Source organism: Otolemur garnettii, unplaced genomic scaffold (genome assembly GCF_000181295.1).
Source record: "Otolemur garnettii isolate 467f Iridium unplaced genomic scaffold, OtoGar3 scaffold00007, whole genome shotgun sequence".
Classification (NCBI taxonomy): Eukaryota; Metazoa; Chordata; class Mammalia; order Primates; family Galagidae; genus Otolemur; species Otolemur garnettii.
The window spans coordinates 10,821,667-10,843,860 of NW_003852402.1; the positions used below are offsets into that span (position 1 = coordinate 10,821,667).

General features: G+C 50.3%; 1 protein-coding gene across 2 annotated transcripts in view; it reads right to left on the minus strand.

Annotated features, from left to right (window-relative positions):
- Positions 1-983: 983 nt before the first annotated feature.
- Positions 984-22,194, minus strand: part of CSF2RB (colony stimulating factor 2 receptor beta common subunit) — a 22,747-nt gene continuing 1,536 nt past the window's right edge. The window contains exons 2-14 of one of the 2 annotated variants that reach the window (XM_023509440.1): positions 16,528-16,749; positions 15,466-15,589; positions 13,626-13,816; positions 10,343-10,500; positions 10,094-10,262; positions 9,424-9,559; positions 9,098-9,255; positions 7,317-7,456; positions 6,253-6,415; positions 5,076-5,166; positions 4,835-4,892; positions 4,009-4,112; positions 984-3,338 (exon numbers count right to left, since the gene is read on the minus strand). In XM_023509440.1, coding sequence (XP_023365208.1) covers positions 2,237-3,338; positions 4,009-4,112; positions 4,835-4,892; positions 5,076-5,166; positions 6,253-6,415; positions 7,317-7,456; positions 9,098-9,255; positions 9,424-9,559; positions 10,094-10,262; positions 10,343-10,500; positions 13,626-13,816; positions 15,466-15,589; positions 16,528-16,600 — 2,667 coding nt within the window. In that variant the 5' untranslated portion in view covers positions 16,601-16,749 and the 3' untranslated portion in view covers positions 984-2,236. The remainder of the gene's footprint in view (positions 3,339-4,008; positions 4,113-4,834; positions 4,893-5,075; positions 5,167-6,252; positions 6,416-7,316; positions 7,457-9,097; positions 9,256-9,423; positions 9,560-10,093; positions 10,263-10,342; positions 10,501-13,625; positions 13,817-15,465; positions 15,590-16,527; positions 16,750-22,194) is intronic. The other variant, XM_003783247.3, reaches the window with a different exon arrangement.

The window sequence follows — 22,194 nt, forward strand, 5'->3', positions numbered from 1 at the left end:
ACTCACTGTAGTGCCCCCAGGACCAAATGCCATTCTGTTTAACAGATTCATTCTCCTTATATGGCAACTGAAGTTTTAAACAGCACCCCACCCCAAACTTCTCCAACACACACACACACACACACACACACGAGTTCAAGGGATTTTTTTTTTATATTACAAAAATTTTACTGCAGTCTTTTCTCCTTAATTATATTCAGATATTTTGGAATTAATATCTTAGACTTCTTTCTAATGCAAATTAGTCCATCTCATTTTTTTTTTTTTTTTTTGAGACAGAGCCTCAAGTTGTCACCTTGGATAGAGTGCCATGGCGTCACAGCTCACATCAACCTCTAACTCCTGGGCTTAAGTGATTCTCTTGCCTCGGCCTCCCAAGTAGCTGGGACTACAGGCACCCCCCACAATGCCCAGCTATTTTTTGGTTGTAGTTGTTATTGTTGTTTGGTAGGCCCGGGCTGGATTCGAACCTGCCAACTCTGGAATATGTGGCTGGCACCTTAGCCGCTTGAGCTACAGGAACTGAGCCCATCTCATTCATTTTTAATAAAGGGTTCTCCTTTAGAATGTACTAACATGTTATGGGAATTGCAGTATTGATAATACTGAAATTAAGTTGGTTATAAATTTCTTCAACCACAAACCTTGCTGTAATGAACAGGGATGTATGAACAAAAATAATGAGAACACTTGCTCTGCCACTTATTAAAACATCATAATAATAGAACAACCAAAATGGTGAGCACCACTGGAAGAATGAAGTAGTAAAAACGGGAAGTCCATGTATCAGGATCTCCTGCATCACAGAAGTGGCATTTCAGATAGAAGGATAAAGAGTGGATGATTCGACAAATACTGCAAAGACAACTTGGTCTCACATCCGTGCGTCCCAAAATAAAATGTTACATCAAAAGCTTGAAACACAAAAAGAACCAGAAAAATATAAATTATGATAAATGCGACTTTGCAGTGGGGAAGGTCTTTGGAAATCTGACACCAAAAGTGGAGAAAGATTTCACCATAGATCTCTTTGACGACACAGAAGCTTTAATACTTTGTAACCCCCAACACCTCATATACAAAATTATAAGGCAAATCACAAACTCAGGGAAAAAACTTTGCACCCTCTGGGAGAGGGCATACGTAAATAGCTTTAAAACTTAAACTGAAAAAGGTAGCACCCAACAGAACAAAGACCTTGATAGGCTTATCCCAGTTAAAAAATAACAATGCCTGAGATACATATTAAAAAATGTGCAAACTTGATAATTATCAAATAATGCAAATCAAAGCAATTTAATGCCATTATTTCTTGTGTATCAGAAAGTCGAAGGTTGAAAAGAACCATAATCAGCCATCCGGCAGGTGGGAATAGAAGCTGCACGGTCCTTCTGGAAGGGAGAGGAGCTGGGCCACTCAGATTAAAAGCCCTTTAGTCATTTTTCTGGTTTCCTTTGTTCAGTAATTTTTCCCAACTTTCTATAGCAAATGTGGATTCTGGATTCCTCTCCCTTCCCAATATTCCCCTGGTCCGGGCCTGGCCATCACTTTAGCCATTCATGGCCCAGGTCAGCAACTTTTCTACTTGACCTGAGGCCTTGCTGTTATTTCTGTGACACTCTGCAGGAAGCTCCCAAATAGCCTCTTGCACACCCCTGGCCACACTCATTTCGTGGAGTGACAATCAAGGCTGGTCTCGGTCCTCCCATCCCCGAGCCTGCACCGCTCTTCCCTGTCCTCACCCCTATGGCACCCACTTGGTGCCTTCTGACTCTGCACCTGGGCAAGAATCGTGTCCTGCATCAGTGCCTGCTGGGGACAGGCAGCCCACTCAAGTCCATAAACACAATCAGACACCTCTCAATATCCAAGTAGGTGTTGTTGGACCCCAACTGTACTCTAAGTATAAATTAGTGAAGCAAGAAGAAAAAATATCAAAAGGAAACCTGCTAAAAAAGAAAATGAGGGGGATGAGGGAAGGAGTATTATGGAAAGCACTAATAATTCACAACCTAAAAATAAGTTAACTTGAACAGTGTGTGTTTGAGTGGGACAGCGTGAAAGAGGGGACTTGGGGACAGCAGCAGGGCTGACTATCTTCCTAGGTCTCTAGCTCCCTGGACAGGAGGCCTCCCTCTGGCTCTGCAGAGATGACTGTGGAAAGAGCGGAGGCTGGCAGGAGAGACAGTCAAGGCGGGAAGGAAGGCAGGACTTGTCTGCCCAGGTCTGGAGGCTCTCAGCACACCTGCCCAGGCCTGCTGACATCCCAAGGGGGCAGTGACAGGTAGTCCTGCTGCTTCAGGGCTTTGAAGAGCTGGATGGCTGGCACCTGGGCCATGGCCTGGCCTGGGGGCTTCTTGATCTGAAAAGCCTGGTCTAGATCCATGACCTCAGGACAAAGTCTCGGGGAAGAGGGCTTACTCCGGGGTGAGAGAGACCCAGATCCCAGGCCAGGGAGGAAGCAATAGTCCCCCACCTGCTGCAGGACAAGGAGCCCCTCGGGGTGTGGAGATGCCAGCTCCCTCGGGCTCAGCACAGGGCTGCTGGCCACAAGAGGGGCAGGACTGCCTGGAGGGGACTTGGGAGCCTGGTCCATGGGTGGAGGGAGCTCCACGTAGCCTCCAAAGCCTGGTTGCATGGGAGCTGGTACTCCAGGGGACCCACTGGCCAGCCCAGGACAGAGGCTGGGGTTCTGGTCTGAGCAGTGGCCCAGGGGAGGAGCCAGAGAGACAGATGGGGCTCCTGAGTTTGGGGTGAATAACAGGTCTGCAGAAAGGACATAACCAGAAGCCACAACAGCATCCTCAGGGTCTCCAGAACCTGTGGTCAGAGCCACTTGGCTGTCCTTTGGGCCCTGTTCATCTACCCCTGGCCCAGGCACAGGAGGGGTGGGGCCACCTCCAGGCTCTAGTGAAGGACTCCCCTCAGCCTCTGGGCTGGGTCTTAGCTCCACATCTGTGATCTGGCCCTGCCTCTCCACCTGGGCCAATGGGACCAGTTGCACCTGTCCCCCAGCGGGCAGACACAAGTACTCCAGGGACCCTGAGGGTGGCAGCTGCTGGCTCGGCCCTGTTTGTGGGGGTGCAGTCTGGCCCCCTATATCAGGCAGGGAGTGGCTTCGGGGTGGCCCTAGGTAGGGGCCATTAAAGTCAAAATTGGAAAGCTGGCTCTCAGGCCTGCTGGAGGAGGTGGGCAGGTCTGGCAGGGGGCTGTGGGGCTGCTCTGTAGGACCATCCGAGGCAGCCACAGCCGATCCCAATGATGGATCACAGACGCCTTTAGGGTCCTCTGTGGTAAGAGGTAACACTTCATTGTCCTGGATGCCTACAAAGAACGCCCTGTGGGGAGAAGGTGAGCAGAGATGTTAGAACCACCTGGCAGATGATTTAGCCCATGCACAGGGTCAGGTGGGGTGCGGGGCAGTTCTCTGGCTTCTAGGTCACAGAGGGAATACCTCAGGGCACAGTCTCTGGGGGAGCTGGCACCTGGGACAGGAACACTGGACACTGATTCAGACTCTCCCTGGGTCACACACTCCGTGTTTGGGTCAAGGTCTTCCTCGGCCAGGCTGGTGCCCTTTGCCTTCAACCTTACAGGCCACCCACCATCAGTGCCAGGTTTAGGGCCCAGGTTCACAGGTTTCTTCTTTCTATACCCACAGTGCTACCAATGCTCCCCCAGGAGATGGGGATGAGCTGCCCACACAGGGAAGGGCCTTGCGGCTTTACACCCCAGCCACCGCATGAGGGCTCTGCAGTGTAGCACCTCCCTCTGCTCTAGTCTCCTGGCTGTGGTCAACTCCCTTATCTGTCCCTCTATAACCTGGGAAGAGGAAGTTTTTTCTGATATCCACCTGGAGTGCCTCCTGCTTTAGTGCAAACCAGCCTCTTTGGATCTCTTCACATGGGCCACAGAGGCCTATGGCACTCGAGCCCCTGACGTACACAACATGCCAGCCCCCATCTGCTCCCCAGAGGTCAGGAGCGACCAAGGAGCCTAGACACTCACCTCTCCAGCTCAGGGAAGTGGCTGCCCAATAGCCTCTGGTCAGGGGGAGTTGTGCTGGTGGAAGCCGACATGCTGTGTGAAAGCCACATGCCCCCATTCCCGCCCTGAAAGAGCAGAGACATTTGCTCTGCATGAGGGGGGCTTTAGAGGTGAGGGTGGCAGGCAGAGGCAGACTCAGGGAGCCCCTGGACGGGGGGAGATTCTTCACATTGTCAGAAATAGAAATTGTGAGTTCTCTACTCCGGGGTGTCAGGGCCACCACACTCTATCCCTTCTCCACACTGACCCCAGGGCCCATCCGTAGGCACAGCTGGCACTGCCTGCCCGACCAGGGCTTGCACCATCCTTGAGTCAATGCCCACTCCGTGGTCATCTCAGCCCCCCAAGGTCTCCCCAGTGTCAGGTCCCACCCTCTCAGCTGCCTTCATAAGTGTCCTACCTGCACCCTCAGGGTGCCTTGGGCCTGCAGCCACGCGGCACGAATTGGACAGCTTCAAAACTCAGCTCAGTGTCCTGTTCTTAGGGAGTCATTTTGCCTGGGGACACCCACTGATCCCAGTTGTAGTGATGCCCTCCTCCAGTTCACCCTTCCCTGAGGCATCTACACTCACTCTCTCCAGCAGGCTTGAACTCCAGGCCAGTGGGGCCAGGATTGTACAGCTCCAGGCGCAAAAGGTAGCCCAAGGAGCAACTTCCTGGTCTGGCCCCACTCTCAGAGCTGACAAGGCCCCTCCCCCAGTCCTCCTAGTCCCCACCACCCAAAGCCCATAGGGACAGGGATGGGGAGGCAAGAGCAGAGGATCCTCAGCTCCTTCGCAGATTCTACCTGGAACAGGTGGCTCTTGCTGGGGTTGGGGATGGTCTCCTTCCACTTCTTGTTCAACCTGAAGACACCAGGGAGGTGACAGCCATCAGAAACCTCAGGGCCAGCTGCTTCCGTGTTCATATGCACGGGACACTGAGACCAGGAGGTGGGTGGGAGAAGAGGGACTGGAAGGAGTTGAGCTGGGAGCCCTGGTGGTCCTGGACATCCTGAATCCCACCCCCATCCCACAGAGTCCCCTTACCTGGACCCATAGATGCCACAGAAGCGGAGGGCCAGGAGCACGAAGAGGGTGATGCAGACTAGGGTGAGGGCCAGGACCCAGGTGGGCAGCACTTTGGTGGCCGGGAAAGACAAGGAGCATTAGTGTCCAGGAGGGAAAAGGCTGGAGGCTCAGGAGGTGAATCAGGGTGGGTGGGGTTGGCCCAGCACCCCCTCCAGGATCCTGCTGTATGCAGGCACAGGGCTCTGAAAGCTAACTACCTTGGGGGCTCAGAGGGGAACAGAGGCTGGACACCTGCTAAGAGAAGAGGGCCTTGGTCTGAGCTCCCTATAATGTTTAAAGTTCAGGGAAAGACGCAGGAGGGTTATGTCCTTTCCAGTAGCAGGAGGTGTTATGGGGAAGGCAAAGAGCACAGTCAATGATAGTCCCGGAGGACTTCCTGAAGGAGGCCGCATATAAACTGGGCCTCCATGAACAGGGAGGGTGAGGGGGATGGGAAAAGGCTCCCTGCCAGAGGAGCCAGCTGGTGCAAAGGCCCCTCAGGAGCTCCTGACTCTCCTTGCTGCTCTACCTTGGGCCCCTCTTGGCTGGGCCCCTCCAGCACTCCCCTCTTCTCTCCACCTTGGGCTCATTGGCCCAGCCTCCTTCCTGTTTAGTTGCAGCCTCTCCCTGGGCTTCTTCCCCTGCCAAGGCTGGCTGTGGACTTAGAGCTTTTTCCCAACACCTCCTGTATCCTCTCTCTGAAGCCACCCCTTGGATGGACCTTGTCTTGAGCTATATGAGTCCCCTAGTGGTCACTGTGGTGAAAGGTGAGGGGCCAGTGAATGTAGCAAGTGCAAGGAGGAGGGGGAAGATTAGGAAACCAGACTCAAACTTTCCCATCCCAAGCCCTAGTCTGCAGCTCTTGAGGCCCCAGTTCATGGTAACACCTGCTAATCAACCACTAGGTTGCAGCTGCCACAAAGGTTAATGAAACCGAGGGTCATATTAATAGAGGCCTAAGCCCAAGTTTGAAGGAGGAGGGATGGTGAGGCATGCTGTCTGCTCCCTCAAGTCCTCAGCTGCAGTCTGTGTTGCATGCCAGGTGTTGCCTCCCAAAGACTAGTGACATATGGAGGGAAAGAGGCCCAGGAGGAGTGGGGCCTGGAGCCTCACATCAGCCCTGTCTCTGTCCAGCTGAGCTATCCAGGAGACATACCCCACTCCGTTTCCCAGGAGCACGCCTCACTCCACTCGCTCCAGATCCCATTGTAGCCGTGCCCAGAAGTCTTCACTCTCACCCTGGCGTGGTATTTTGTGGAGGGCTCCAGGGCTGGCAGGGGCATGCTGTGGGCATTCAAGAGGATCTCGGTCTTGCTGTCCTGTGGGTTTGCGTGTGTCAACAAATGTGCTGAGACTGACCCCACCACCCACCATGCCCACAGGCACAGCTGCATGCTCCTCCCGCTACTGATTTTCTTTTTCCCCTTAGTGCTCAGGTGTAGCTGCACCGCAGTCTGCTCTGGCTTCACCCCCACCATGGAGGGTCCACTGCAGTGCCCAGCCAGGGATAGGACTCTGGAGGAACCAGGATCTCCACTTCTTTCAACATGGCCTTCTGACACAGGACGACACTAAGGCCCAGAACCCTGAGCAGTCACTGGGTCCCACCTTCATCTTTGTTTGTTTGTTTACTTTATTTATTTTGGGGACAAAGTCTCATTCTGTTGCCCAGTGGCCTCACCTAGCTCACAGAAACCTTAAACCCCTAGGTTCAAGTGATCGTCTGGCCTTCCTGGGAGTTGGGGCAGGACAACGAGCCCTGAGCTTGGCCCCATGAGAGACCTCTGAAGAAACGTAGCTAGGATTTTCCAACTTTTTTAAAAAAATTATTTATCTTTATTTCTTAAGTTTTTTTTGGCTGGGGCTAGGTTTGAACCCACCACCTCCAGCATATGGGACCAGTGCCCTACCCTTTTGAGCCACAGGCACTGCCTAGACTTTTCAACTTTTGAAAACCTTCTTCTCAGCCTTCTCTCACCCCTCCTAGCCCGGACAGTCTATGTTCTCTTGCAATTCAAGTTCAGATGCTAATGGACCAAATCACATCAACTCTTTGAACCTCAGCTACTTAGCCAAAAGGTGAGACAGTGACCCTTTGCCTGCAGGGTTGTGATCACCAGGTCCAGGGGCCACCTCTGACTGGCCACCTGCTGGCAGGTGCCTCCTTGACTGTTTTCTTCCCTTCCCACTATTCACCCCCTCCCGGTGCACAGCCCTTACCTTCCACGTGGCCATGTTTTTCGTGTACTGCACCTCAAAGATGTGGTCTATGTGGTTGTATTGCATTTTCCCTGCTTCCCAGCGAAGGCTGTAGCTGTCTCCGTTCTTGGTCATGTTGATGGTTGGGGGGGCCATCTGGACTGGAGAGAGGGAAAATTTTATGGGTGTTCATAACCCCTACTCTCCAATGGAACATTCCCTGTGTTCCATGCTAGACATTGGAGCTGTTTCCACTGAAACAGACTCTGGGTCGGGCACATGTTGGGGTCTTCTTGCCCCTCACTTCATGATATCATCTATTCTGTCCTAAGTAAGCATTCACTTGGGAAATGCAGTGAGACATTTGTTTTGTAATGGGGTGGGCTCAAGTTTTGGTTATTCCTAGTATTTGCAATAAAAATAAAACCATTTAATTGATTCTACTCTAGAATATTAACTACGTTCTAGGCGCTGTTGTGCAGACTCACTCTACGTGAGTTATTTCACTCAATTCTAACAGCCCTACAATGGTGGGCACTGTTAACCTTCATGTTTTAGAACAGAGGAAACTGAGTCACAGGATGATTAAATAGGTTGCCCAAGGACAGGCCGCTAATCAGCGGCGGAGGCCAAGCTGCAACCTGGGCAGTGGGATGCTCTCTACAGTGTCAGCTCTCACTCTATCCTGCTGCTTCAGGGTCTCTGAGACCTAACTCTGTCCTGTTGCTGTCCCTCGACACTCGCAGAGGTTAGGGAGATGTCTAAAAACCAGGCCAGCTCACAGGTTCTCACCACTAAAATCCCCAGTGCACTGGTGCTGACGGCCTTCAACCACAACCGCAGCTCTTTCTCCCCCACCAGATGGTGACCAAACAGAAAAGTGAAGCCCTTTGCAGACAGCACCTCCCACCTGGCCAGCAGACCCACCCGTTGAAAGAGGCCCAGGGAAAAGAGAGCAGAAACTGATGTGCAGTCAGCAGGTCTGGATTCTAGCCTCGATTTGCCTACTAATCGCTGTGCGACTTTATGTCAGTCACTCAACCACTCTGAGCTTCAATCTACTTCAATCGGGGGTGGGGGGGAAGACTCCTTATAACCTCGATTTCTTCAAAGGGCTTTTATAAAAATAACGCTAATGCCTGCAACTTATTGTGGTCTCCTATGTGCCGGACATTATTCTGGGCCCTTTAAATATTGTGTGCACTTGAACCATGGGAATTCCTTTTGCCAGCGAGGTTGGCCGAGAGAGTAAATGGTGGATTCAAGCCCAGGTGACTGAGACAAACTGGCTCCTGCTCTTGACATTAAAGACTAGATGGAAGAAAGAACTTGATTATCACAAAAGAATTTAGGAGGTTCCACTGCACTGGAGTCCTTGCAGCATAACAAGGAGAGACATAAGCTGGTGAGGATCACCAAGGTACTCACATACACACCAGCCCCGGTTAAAACATAAATCGTAGCGCAAGTATGTTGAAGGCTGAGAATGTCAGTCAGAGGAGAATGGGGGAAAACAGAGAGAAATCCAATCAGGGAACGCTTTAGTGGGAGGCCCAGGAAATGTAGCTTGAGGCCCTGTTCCCAGTCTTCATTCACATTTGTGACCATTGTCACTTGTATCATTGTTCCTTGAGAACTTCAAAACAAGATGGGAATTACTTTCGTTCACTTTTGGTCGCTGGACTGCAGTTCTTTGAAAGTGACAGGCATGAAGGTGGATATAGCACCCTGGATTTTTTCAGGTTATACAGCAAAATGGGGCTATCCTAAGACCATCGGCACGGGAGGCTGGGGAAACTCACTGTGGTCTGAGCTCTTTAAAAATTTCTCTTCCTTCCTTGGCCGAACAGAGATGGTGTACTGGCCATGGGTCCCAGGGCTGGGCACAGGGATCTGGCATTGGTGTCTGATGTAGAGGCTGCTGAGCTCTTCCGTCAGTACTGGAGAGCACTCCTCCTCCCTGAGGGACACAGCTGGGCTGAGGGCAGGGAGGAGGGAGGGACCCCAGGAGGGAGGGATGAGACCTCAGGGCGGACTATGGCTTCTTCTTGGGTTCCAGGGGACAAGAGGAGGCCTGGAGACAGCAAGGCCAAGAGGAGAGGTGGGGATGGGGGAAGAAGGTGCTCACCCTGCAGCCAGACTGGGTTTGTAGAAGAGCCCGAAGGAGACTGAGCTGGCCACCTCCATCCTCACCTCCCAGGAGCATTTGAGCCCAGCAGCCCCGTCAAAGAAGCACTGCAGGTTCTGGGGCTGGGCCTGGTCCCCTGGTGGGGAGATGGTCCTTCATTCTCTCCTCTGTTCAAACCCCCATCCCACAGCTCTCAGCAGAGGCCCACCATGGGGAGCACCACCCAGAGGTAATGGGCTTTGGAACCCACAGACCAGGGATGAAACTTGAGGCTGAACCTGCCAGCTGTGAGCCGAGACTCAGAGGGGGAAATCTGAGCACCTGCTTGGCCTCCGCCCTCTGGGGAGGACAGGACCAGTGTCTGAGTTTCAGTGTTCAGGGAATTGAACAGAATAATGTTGGTGAGCCCTGCACATATACAGTACCCATTAAAACATAGCTATTGATACTGCTATTGTTATTATTTTAATTGTTATTAGAAAGGGTGTTAGAAAAAGGATACTAAGTCTGCCTGCGTAGTAGAAAGGGGATGGCCCAGGGAAGTGATTCTACAGACAGCTCTAGGAGATCTGGGAGGCCTACAGACCTGGCTCTGGAACTCTGCTATCCCAGGAGCTCCCACTGGGCCCATTTACCTCCCGGGGCACTTCCGGGACCCCAGGTCCATTACCTGGCTGTGAGTCCCAGCGCACCTCTGGGCTCCACTCACTGGGCCGTCCAGAGAAGTCTGAGCCTGGAACCAGAAAGGTACGCACTCGGGCCACATAAGTGCTACTGGGCATGAGGTGACTGGGCCCCAGCACGACTTGGGAAGTGTTGGAGCGGAGGCTGGGGGCGTCCTGTTGGGAGAGGGTAGGTGCTAGAGGAGGTGTGCTGGTTGGTCCCTTGGGGGTCAGGCAGAGCTGGCTGTGGTTCGTACCTCCCAGGGGTCCTGAAGCCGTCTGTAGACAACCTCAAACTCCAGGTCCTCTTGTGACAGCCAGTGGGGCTGGGGACCTCCAAGAGTTACATTCCAGCTCAGCAGGAAGTGTTCCCCAATTGCACTGATCTGGAGGTCCTGGGGTGCCGGGGGCTGCACTGGAGGGGAGAGCAAGTAAAGGGAGGGCACCTGAAGCTGGTGACCAGGTGGCCTTTGGTGTGGACACACAGGGCCCCAGGCCAACCTGCCCCATCTGGTGAGGGACCCTGAGTAAGAGCCATCTGCTCTGCTGGCTCCAGCCCTCATCAGTAGCATCATGGGGTTTGAATGTGAAAGAGAATGACAGCTGGGCAGATGGTTGTACACTACAGCACCAGCTCTGTAATGCGGGCAGGAAACTCTCGGCTCAGCCTCCTGTGTCCTGAGGCTCTCCCGGTCCGTCCTGCCACCTCATGGCCTGCTCCCAGCAGAGGTATCGCACAGTCAGACTAGGCTCCTTCCTCCTGCCCTGGGCCCCTCCTGCTATCTGGGCCAAGGGTGATGCTCTTGTCCCACTGTGGCTCCTGTAAATCCTATAGTTTTATGTGCTCCATGTCTGCCTCCCCAAAGGCATGAGGAGATGGGTACAGGGGTTGGTATTGACTCCTCTTAATCTCCAGGCCTGCAATGTGGCTGAGAGTGAATCTGGGGCAAGGTGAATGGATGAATGAATGAATGAATGAATGAACGAACGAATACATATCGGCAGTCTTGGGGGCCTTTCATGAAGTCTTTCCAGCAACAGAGCAAGGGTACTTCTGCTGGGACCTACTGGGTTGGCCAAGAAGATGCATTTATGAATGACATGGCTCCTGGTTTCCTGAAGTTTTTACATTTGATTGCTGAGAGGTGACTTTGAAACATAAAATAGTCACATGAATAGGATATAAATGACCCATGCTGGACACAGAACATGGCATGTTAGAGCAGGTCAGAGGCCCAGATACAGCCAGGAAAGATGCCACTCGGGGGTCACTGCATGCCTTCCCTGACCCTGTCACCAAGGGGATCCTCCCACATAGCACTCTAGGAAGCTGCCACCAACTGAACAGATTGGGAGCCCAGTGGGGGAACCTGGAAACTGATAAAGTATCGTTTATCAGATCTCCACACATGGGGACCTCAGAGTAGATCAGATGCATATCTGTCCCCTCCCTGGCACCCTCAGCCTCAGTGACTCATCGCCAGTCACTTTAGGCTGGACCCTGCCTCCTACACAACATGTGCCCCAGAAGCCCAAGTGCCACACTCTACTCCCCATTTGTGAAGTGTCTCTGTTGCCAGCAGAAGCCTTCCCTATTTCTAGACTGAAAGCTCCAAGGGGCGAGGCTGGTGGCTGGAGTGTTCACGGCTCTCTGACATATGTAGGTGCTCAGTGAAAGAACAAGTGAAAGAGTGAATTGTGGGTTTGTCCTAACCATGACTTGCCTCCCCCATGTTTCCATTCCCATCCCTCATCTCTCCCCAAGATGCAAACCTGAGTTCATGTTCCGGGTTCTAGCCTCCCTGCCACCCCTCCTCCAGCATCCTTACACAACATCTGATCATGCCAGTCCCCTTCTGTGGCCCTCCATGCCCAGAGGGCGGCCTCTCAACTCCTCTGCATGGCACGGAAGCCCCTTTAGGCTTAGACCCCCGTGAATGTCTCCTATGTCTTCCTACCACCTGCAGCCTTCCTGAAGTCCGTGTTCTTCAGACGCAATGACCAGTACCCTGTACCCTCCCCACCTCCCAGGCTTTGCACAGGCTGTTACTCCTGCCAGGAAGGCTCTTCCCACCCTGCAGATTTGGGCTAAAAGCTCTTTCTTCTGTCCTGTCTGCTAGGGCCAGGGCTCTCTGCCAGCTACCTGAGGCACATGCTGGTGTCAGTAAACTCTCATGCAAAACAACATCAGGCATTTCCTGCCTGCTGGCTCTGAGCTCAAACAGAGGAGACTGTCTCATCCATCACACACATGTTTGGAAACTGTGCTCCTGATGACCTAACCCGTTCCCTTTTTGAGCACCAACTTCATGAGGCTGTGTCAAAAAAAAGCCCCCTCCCCTCTGACCCTTGCCAGAAGCTGCAGAGGGTCTGGGGACTAGGACCAGAGGCCCAAGAGTCAGTCCTTCCTGGGTGGGAATCTCAGCTCTGCCAGTGGCAGCTGAAAAGACTTGGCAAGTCACTTCCCTGCCTATGTCGCTTTCATCAGTAGCCAGAAGGCAGTGAGAATAGTGCCTAGGCTGGTGCGGCTTGGATTGTTATGTGAGAGCCTGCTACCTGCCACCCACTATCCGCGTGGCTCCTGCAGTGTCAATGTGAACTTGTTTAAAAATGCCTCCACATTTTATAACCTCATTATATGTAATAACTTCCTTGAATCCATGAGTTTGAAGGCTGGTTGTATTTCTTTATAATATAGAATCCAACAAATACTAACTACAGGAAGCGATCATCTACACCCATGCAATGCCATGGACCATTTCACGGACCACTGTGGCCTCCTGGAGCACATGGGCCAGCAGCTCTGAGTCCAGCAGGCACGAAGCCCTTGGGAAGGTTGACCTTTCATGATCACTACTTCTCAGGGCTGGGACTCTGGGAAAGTGATGTGACCTCCCTGGGCCTTAAAGGCTTTATCTGTATAATGGGTTGTGGTAGAAACGACTATGAGACAAGTAAGATGAAAGATTTGTAAGCTGGTCATTTCTGTGTGAGTCATCAGAATGGTTTCTTTCTTTCTTTCTTTCTTTTTGAGCCAGAGCCTCAAGCTGTTGCCCTGGGTAGAGTGCTGTGGTATCATAGCTCACAGCAACCTCCAACTCCTGAGCTCAAGCAAGTCTCCTGCCTCCGCCTCCCAGGTAGCTGGGACTACAGGCACCCGCCAAAATTTCCAGCTATTTTTTGGTTACAGCCATCATTGTTGTTTGGCGGGCCCAGGCTGGATTCAAACCTGCCACCTTAGGTGTATGTGGCCGGCGCCTGAGCTGCTTGAGCCACAGGTGCCGAGCCCAGAATGGTTTCTTGAAGGAAAGCATTCAGAGCTGGAACCCATGGCTTGGGAGGAGGTGGGGCAGCTGGGGAGGGGGTTAGGGGTTCCTTTGTCAGGGGCTCCCCACGTGGTACTGGCTCTGATGCCTTCATGTAAGGAAATCAGATCTTCATCCCTCAGGCCCCAAGCCAGTGTTCCCCTCTTGAACACTCCCTGGGCCACCCCTGATGCCCACTGTCTAACAGGTACCAAGCCCTGCCTCCCCCTCTCACCATGCTGAGCCAGAGTCACAGTGAGCTGGACACCCAGGGGCCGATCTGGCTGGAATGAGTAGTAGTCATTTTCGGCAAAGACGAAGAGCTTGTAGGGAATGACACATCTCCGGGCCACACAGTGGGGATATGGGCAGTTTGGCCAGTGCTTGTCCTTACTGAGTTCACAGGACGCTGGCTCCGGGGGGGCCCTATCAAGGGAGAACATGGCTTAGCCCAGAGGAAATGAGAGTCACTAGCTCAGCAAGTATCCATAGAGTGGTTACCCTGTGCCTGTCTTTGTCCAGAATCAGGGCCTGTCAGTGACCAAAACACACACAATCCCCTGTCCGTGGCACTGCCCCCAGGGGGGAGGAGACCCACATAAAACAGCTGAATAACATACGTAGTTTGTCAAATGGAGAAAATCTCATGTAGCTACAAGAGGCAGGGAAGGGAGTGTGGTCCTGACGGGATGAGGTGCACCTGGAGATGGGTGCCAGGGATGGCATTCAGGGTGGGTGACCCCAGGGCCACACCAGTGACTGAGCCCTGGGGTGTCCAGTACAGGGGTGGGAGCAGAGGAAATCAGGGGGCAGGAGGCAGGAGGACCACCAGGTGATGGAGTGACCACTGGCCATAGGAGAGCATGACGCAAGAGGAGTGAGGTCACAGCTGGGACAGGTCAAGTGTAAGAGGCTGAGGATTGACCATTAGGGTCAGCAATAGGAGGTCACTGGTGAATTCCACAAGGAAACTGGCTGAGAGGGTGGGGGTGGGGGTGAAAGCCAGATCTCATGGATTCCAGGCAAGTCCCTGGGAAAAGCGGAGGGTGTCGTTGTCAAGGGAGCAAGAGGCTGTGGGATTGGGAGCCACCTGGGGGCTGTGTCACTGTTGACATGTGTGAAGGGGGTTGGGCGTGTTTGCAGGGTGACTGAGAAGGATCCCAGTAGAGGGCACTATTGCTGGCACAGGGAGAGAGGGCACTGGGTTGACAGGGACGTAGGTCCTTAAGCAGCATGACCAGGTGGGACGCAGGCCCGGGCCTGAGATAAGAGCTGGTTTGGGTGATCATCTGCCAGGGAAAGGGAGGGCCAGGGCCAGGGCCAGGGCGGTAGGCAGATGTGGGTGGGGTGAGAGTGAGGGACTGGGAGTGTCTCCCGGGGGCAGCAGGAAGCAGTTCACATCCAAGTGGGAGGATGAGGTGGGATTGCTGAAAGCAGAGAAAGCCGGATGGCAGTGTCTGCGAGAGCAGCATGGGGAACTGGAGACCTGCAGGGGGGCCTCCCCCACCCCATCCCACCCTGGGCAGCCTCCAAGGAGATGTTGCTGGTCACTTTGGCTTTAGCTCTTTAATCATTTTACTTATGTTCCATTTAGTCGCTCACCAACATCCCAGAGTGATTGCCATCACCTTCCCTGTGTCATGTGCCCTGGAGACCTCAGGGTGAGAAGGCAGACCCCTCACGTGCCATTCACTACCATGTGGCCAGGATGCAGGTCTCACCTCCACGGCCTCAGTTTCCTCACCTGCGAAATGGGCCTCCTGGTCCTGTCCTGCTCTGCCTGCCTCACGGTAAGGAGGAAGTAAGAGAGGTCATGTGGGGTAATTTTGTCAATTGTGATGATGAAATAACAAAGATTATCACCAGCTACATTAGCAGAGAAGCCCTGTGTAGGAACCTGAGGGCAGAGGGCAGTGCTTGTCCTGGCTGCCCAGCAGGGCAGGCTGTCCAGTCCCTCCCAAGGCAGACCTGAGATGTCCCTCTCTATACTGCAGCCCCAGACCAAGGACAGCAGACACAGCAGTCCCCGTCCCACTCCCTGCACTGTCACTGAGTGTCACTGCAGCGTCACTTACTCATCCACCCGGCGATAGAGGGTCAAGTTGACAAGCCGCTGAGAGTCCTGGGTGTCTGCCCACCTGCAGATGATGTGGCTGGTGTAATCATTATAGCAGCTCAGGGTCTGCAGTGGGATGGTTTCTGATGGAGAGAGGCAGGAGAGGGTCACCACTCTTCCCAGCAGGGTCCACTGTCACTGTTCCTCCCAGCTCTTCCTGGGCACCTAGCCCTGGGGAAAGATCTCCCTCGTTCCTGCATGAGCATCTGGTGGCCAGGAAGAGGTCCCTAGGTGGGGGCAGGGCCTGTATGGGGTCCCACCTGTGGACCCTCCTCTCCTGAGGGAAACACAGTGCTCATGCTGGCTCTCAGCACCCTGCCTGGGCCCTTGCTGTGTGCTGTCCCCCACCCCTACCCCCTGTCCCCGGGTCAGAGACATATGTCAGGCTCTGCCCCACACTTTTAACCCACTAAGCAGCCTAGGAGTAGGCACAAACCCTCCCCAAGTTTCAGTGTGGCAGTGCCGTCCCCTGGGGCCTCCCATCTGACTTCTGGGCCTCAGCCTCGGAGGCTGGTGTTTGGAGAAGGGAGTGTGATGCCCACATTTGTCCCGAAAGCTGGTTCTCTGTGGGCTCTGGGAGGTATCACTGTGCCCTGGGAGCTCAGGACCTTCCCAGCCAGACCTCTAGGCAAAAGGAAGGTGCTAGGGCTGAAGCAGGGACAGAACCCCAAGCCCAGGGCCCTGCAAGACAAAGGCGTAGAGGTAGGCCCCTAGAGGCTGCCAGGGAGCAGATTAGCTGCTGGGAAGGAGGGAGAGCAAAAGGCCAGAGCAGCTACCGTGAGGACCAGAACCTGGACGGCTACGCTAAGAGACATGGGAAGAGCAGCCAGACTGCCTGGGCTGGGTGATCTAGACCAGGAAATGATGGGCAGGGACATGTAGGAGAATGAATTGAGGGGAGGAGGCCAGGGCAGACAGGGGTGGAGAGTGGAAAGGGGACAGAAGAGGAAAGCTGTGTCCTGGGGGATGCAGGGGTGGGAGTCCCCCAGGGCCCAGCAGCAAGGATAGAGCAGGGACTCACCTGCCTGAGCCAGACTGGATGCCCAGTACAGGGCCAGCAGAGCTGTGGGGAATAGCCCTGAGGTCAGCACCATCTCCCTGGTCAGCTCTGGACAAGCAGGTGGGTTGGGTTGTAGGCAGGGTCGGGGTCCTCAGTGCTCCAGAATCTTGTGTTCCTGCCCATCAGGAGCCCAGCTGAGACCCACGTCCCAGGCCCTTCCTCCTGGGCTCTGTCTCCTGTAGGCTTACAGAAAGAGATGTCACCTGGAGCTGACCCTCCTCTCCTCATAGTCCTGGAGATACACCCAAAGTTTTAAGGGGAATCCACAGTGGTGGCTTGATACCTAGGGACAATTTCATCTCAATCTCCTTGGGCATAATGGTTCTGACATGAGTTTTATGGCCTTGGGGGCAGTGGGTGTCCATTCTGGTTGTCAATACCTACCACTAGGCCTGCCCCAGAGAGGACAGCTGAGAGAGAGCCTGGAATTTGATTTGTATCAAGCTTCCTATGGCATTCTGATCCACATCCACTTTGGTGTGTGTATGATCACACCCCCACGCATACACTTGCATGCTCTCTGGAACATAGGGACCCCCCCCCAGTAACCCCTGCCCTCCCCCCACTTATTGTCTCTCCTCCTCCAACATTCTCTGCAGGCAGTTCCTTTTTCTCTGCAGGGGCTGGGGATTTCCTTATTTTCATTTCGTCAGCTTGGGAAGTACCCAGGAGAGTACAAGAGAGGACTGTGGCTCCCTTTCTTCTGTAAGATTATTTGAAATATCATTCAAGATATTCACACAGGTGCGTGCATACATACAAAATAGCCCCATGGGCATGCTGGCCAGAAGCAAAGTCTATTTTATCCAATAAGGGGCTATATGAGGAACCCAGAATCAATGGGAGGTGATGGAATATTCAAGTCAAAGTGCTGAGATAATTGAATAACTACATAAAAAATATCAGTCTAAATCTCCATCTCACACCATCCTCCAAATATCAAGTTAAAAATTTAAATGTAAAATGTTAAATCACATTAAACTCACAAACCATAGAAGTGAATACCTTTGAGCTATTTAAGCCTAACAGCAGTGGAAGAAATCAAAGGGCCAAAGACTGACAGATGGAAGCACAGAAAGCAAAATCTTTTGTATTTTATAAAATTTGCTGAATTATAAAGCAAAGGGCAAAGTGCAAAAAATAATAGTTTGCACCAATGTATTAATCCATTAAGGCAACTATAAGGAAATACCATAGACTAGATAGCTTATAAACAACAGACATTTATCTCCCACAGTTCTGAAGGCTGGGAAGTTCAAGATCAAGGTGCTGGTAGATTTAGTATCTGGTGGGGGCCTGTTTCTCGTAGACTATAAGCTCACATGGCGGAGAGGTGTGGGAGCTCTTGGGGCCCTTTCAGAGGTGCCAATCCCTCCCCACCAAGGCCCTCCAGGTATTCTCATGTTGGGGATTAAGTTTCAACATGTGAATTTTAGGAGAATACAAAGCAATCAAAATGACAAACATAGCAATCAAAATGACAACAGACAAGTTAGTATCTTTCAATGTAAAATGTTAAAAGAATTTAATGTCAGCAAAGAAAACCAACACAATATTCACAAACACAGAGAGAATTCATGCTGGAGGCTAACATGAGGTAAGAGCAGGGGTTTCACCTGCCCAGTGCTAGACTACTTAGAGGGCCATAGAGATGCTAATACATCTATGTAGAAGTTACCATTAGAACGCCCACTGTATATATGACGAGGATGGAGTAGGGATGCTCAGTGATTGGTCCCTAATTACACAGCTGGTAAGGAACCAGCTTGCCCATCTAGACTGTATCCTTATCCACAATGTGCTTGTATTTCCCAGTCTCCAGTATCATGTGTGTCTATTCAGGCTCCTACTGACCCAACAGATACTTCTGCAGACAAGCACAGAAACAGCACAAAGAAAACTCTACAACATCTAGATTGGCATCCTTGGAGACATTTGAGAAGTCCCAGCCATTTAGGAAAGAATGCTTTGTAAAAAACAGAATTCTTGGAATTTGAAGATCTGGGATCCATAATTTTAAAAAATCTCAATAATGGGCCATATTAGTGTGAGTGAACTTCATACTTGGAAAAGGTAGATATTAAAGAAAGAGCAAATAGGCATGGAAATGAAAAGTTTGAGAGAAAAGTGAAGAATTGGGACCAAGATCCAAGAACTCCAACAATCAGAAGCAGAGGGCAGAGAGAACTGAGGGCAGGTATAGTGTCAGTTACCTAGTTGTCCCCATTCTCCTTGCCACAAAAGCATAGGCTTAACTGTGTTTATTGGCGCACAGGATAACAGGTTGTATTTTTTACGCTCTCCTGAGGCTTCATCTAAATGTTGTTCGAGGAGATGTGAGTGGAAGCATTGTGCATGTCTTCCCAAAAAGCCGGCTTAAAAGTAGTCAACTCAGGTGGGTGGGATCCACTTTCACCCTTTTGCCTTTCCTTCTTCTTCCAGCCTGCAACTTGGAAGTGATAGCTGGACCTCCAGTAGCTGTTTGGGGCCATAGGATTATCTTGAGGATGGAAGCCATAAGCAAGGTTGAAACAGCAGAGAGGAAGCTGGATTCCTATTGTCACTCTGGAGCAACCCCACCAGCCTGAGACCACCCACCTGTGGACATCCTTTATGTGAGGGGAAAAAGAAGCTTCTGTGTTGTTAAGCCACTGTTGTTTGGAGATTTTCCATGTGCAACCAGATACAATTGGAAATAGAAGAAAACTTCACGGGGCTTTGAAGGAAACAACAGTCCATTAAATACAGAACAAGTTTCCTTTAAAAAATATTTTTAAAAAATAGTAAGGAAGACTTTATTCATGGGGGGCTACTATAATAGGCTTTATAGGAGGGGATAAAGATTGGGTTTTACTTTCAAGATTGCTTTTTAATAGTGCTATACCCAATTCACACCTCTAAACTTTCAGTCTCCCAAGAATAAAAGGGTAATCCCAGAAACATTCCAAAGGAAAACAAACACACAGGTTACTTTCAATAGAACAGGAGTCAGATTGGCAAGAGATTTCTTACCAGTGATCCTGAACACTAAATAGAGGTAAAAGAAAAAAAAAGTACCAAGGGAAAAATATATCTAAACTTAGAATCACAAAATACCAAGTTTTCTTTGACATTCAAGGACAACAAAAACTTTTGGATTTGTAAAGACAAAGTTTTTCAGATCCTTTCTGGAAAACGAAAATTACCCTAGGATATATCTCAGGGAAAAAAAAAAAAAAACCTCCAAGAAGGAAAGATAGGATGCAATACTAAAGCAAAGAAACTATTTGTAGGTAGATAAAGGAGATGGTTATTGCATAAAGTAAAAATAAATAAATATATGATAACAATATTGAACTAAAACTCAGATGATTTCAATTGTTGGGAGTTGGTGGTGAGGTTGAGGTGGAGAGTAAAGGAGAAATGAAAACTTGCTAAGGACTTGTCTTATTGGGCTGATTAAATCCAAACGCTGGTAGAAAATATCTGTTAAATACATATGTTTAAAAACGTAAGGATTAAAACTCATTCAGGATGAGGAAGTAAGCATGGAGACAGAAGGCTGACAGAGAAGTGGTGGAAAGTAAGAGAAAAGGGGAGGGAGAAAAGAGAAGACAAACACCAAACACCTTCACACTCAAGATAAACGCACATATACCACTTCCCAAGTTTATGAAGAAATTAATGATAGAAACCAAAACTAGGGGGATAAAAGCACAACACAAATTCACCCCAAACAAAAACAACTTCATAGCACAATCTGACAAAGACTTCTTTTTTTTTTTTTTTTTGAGACAGAGCCTCAAGCTGTCCCCTGGGTAGAGTGCCGTGGCATCACAGCTCACATCAACCTCCAACTCCTGGGCTCAAGCGAGTCTCCTGCCTCCACCTCCCAAGTAGCTGGGACCACAGGCGCCCGCCACAATGCCCGGCTATTTTTTGGTCGCAGCCGACATTGTTGTTTGGCGGGTCCAGGCTGGGGATTTGAACCCACCACCTTAGGTGTACGTGGCTGGCGCCTTAGCCAGTTGAGCTATAGGAGCTGAGCCCTGACAAAGACTTCTAAAAGAAGAATGCACCATGGCCAGGTGGAGCGTATCCATATATGAAAAGTGACATCTTAAGAAATCTACTTATGATTAAAAGGAATTGATGAACAGATTTAAAGGGGGGAAAAAGGATAAGTTTATTTTGACAGAGGCTCCTACATATTTAATAATACACAAATCATTTCTGATTAAATGGACAAACCCCGGTAAAGGAAGAGTTGGAGGAAACTGAATATCTGCTGAAACTGAGAGCAATGTTACAGTTAAAGAAGAATGTTCGTGCCTTCCTGTCCAAGGCACAAGGAGGAGGAGGCTCTCACTGTTGTCTTTATCTCCAGTCATTGACCCCCTCAAATAATCTCTAAATTCAACGCAATCAAAATGAAAACCCCAAAAGATTTATAATGGGCTTGACAAACTGATTCTAAATTATAATAAACCGAAGATGAAAGACTGGCTCTATTACCTGGAAAAATAATAAGGAGCAAAATGGTAGATGAAAGAGAAAACAAAATGCAAAATAACCGAGTATATATAGGCCTTTAGACGTAATAAGGGCATTTCAAATCACTGAGGAGAGGACGGACAGCAACATTCCTAAATAACAACGTTGAGACAGATGATAATTATTTTAAAAAGTTAGGTTGTTCCTTTGTACATTCCTCACCCCTCCAAAGTCTAAATGGATTAAAAATCTAAAGGTCAAAATCAAAATAATAGAAGTATTAAAAATAAGTTTGTAAATATTAACTATAAATCATAAAGGAAAAAATAAGGACAGATTTGACTTCACAATCAAAACCTTTTTACTTGACAGAAGATGCCTTAAACATGGCAAAGGAGAAAGATAAGTGATAATCTGGGGGAAGGGGTTTTCAACATATGTAGATGAATTGTGAATACACATCATTCCGAAAGTTGAGATGAAAAAGACAACAACCCCCTGGGAGATGGACAAAGGACATCTTCATGTTCATCATAAATGAAATGGAATGGTCAATAAATGTTTGGGAGATGCACAGCCTCACTCATAATCAGGGAATGAAAAACATGAAACAACAATAAAATAATTTTCATTCATCACACGGACCAAATTAAAAGACTGATAATTTACCCAAAGATAAATTGACCTTCTTATCTACTATCTGGGGTCTGTTCAGCTACTTAGAGGATGACTTGATAATACCTATTAAAATTTCAAATGTATAGCCTCTCACAAAGTAATTTCATGTCTAGGAATCTAAGCTAGACAGAAACACTTTCATAGATGTGGAAAATTGGAAACGACATAAGCATCTATCAGTATGAGATCAGGAAAACTGTAGTGTGCCCATGGTAATAAATGCCACATATTTCTTAAGGTCAATGAATGACTTAAATCTATATGTAATATTGTGGGAATCTGGAAATATTACAAAATGTAATGTTAGGTGAAAAAAATCCCATTTCTATAAGAAGAAAAACTATGGGCTTGGCGCCTGTGGCTCAAGCGGCTAAGGCGCCAGCCACGTACACCTAAGGTGGCAGGTTCAAATCCAGCCCGGACCTGCCAAACAACAATAATGGCTGCAACCAAAAAATGGCCGGGCGTTGTGGCGGG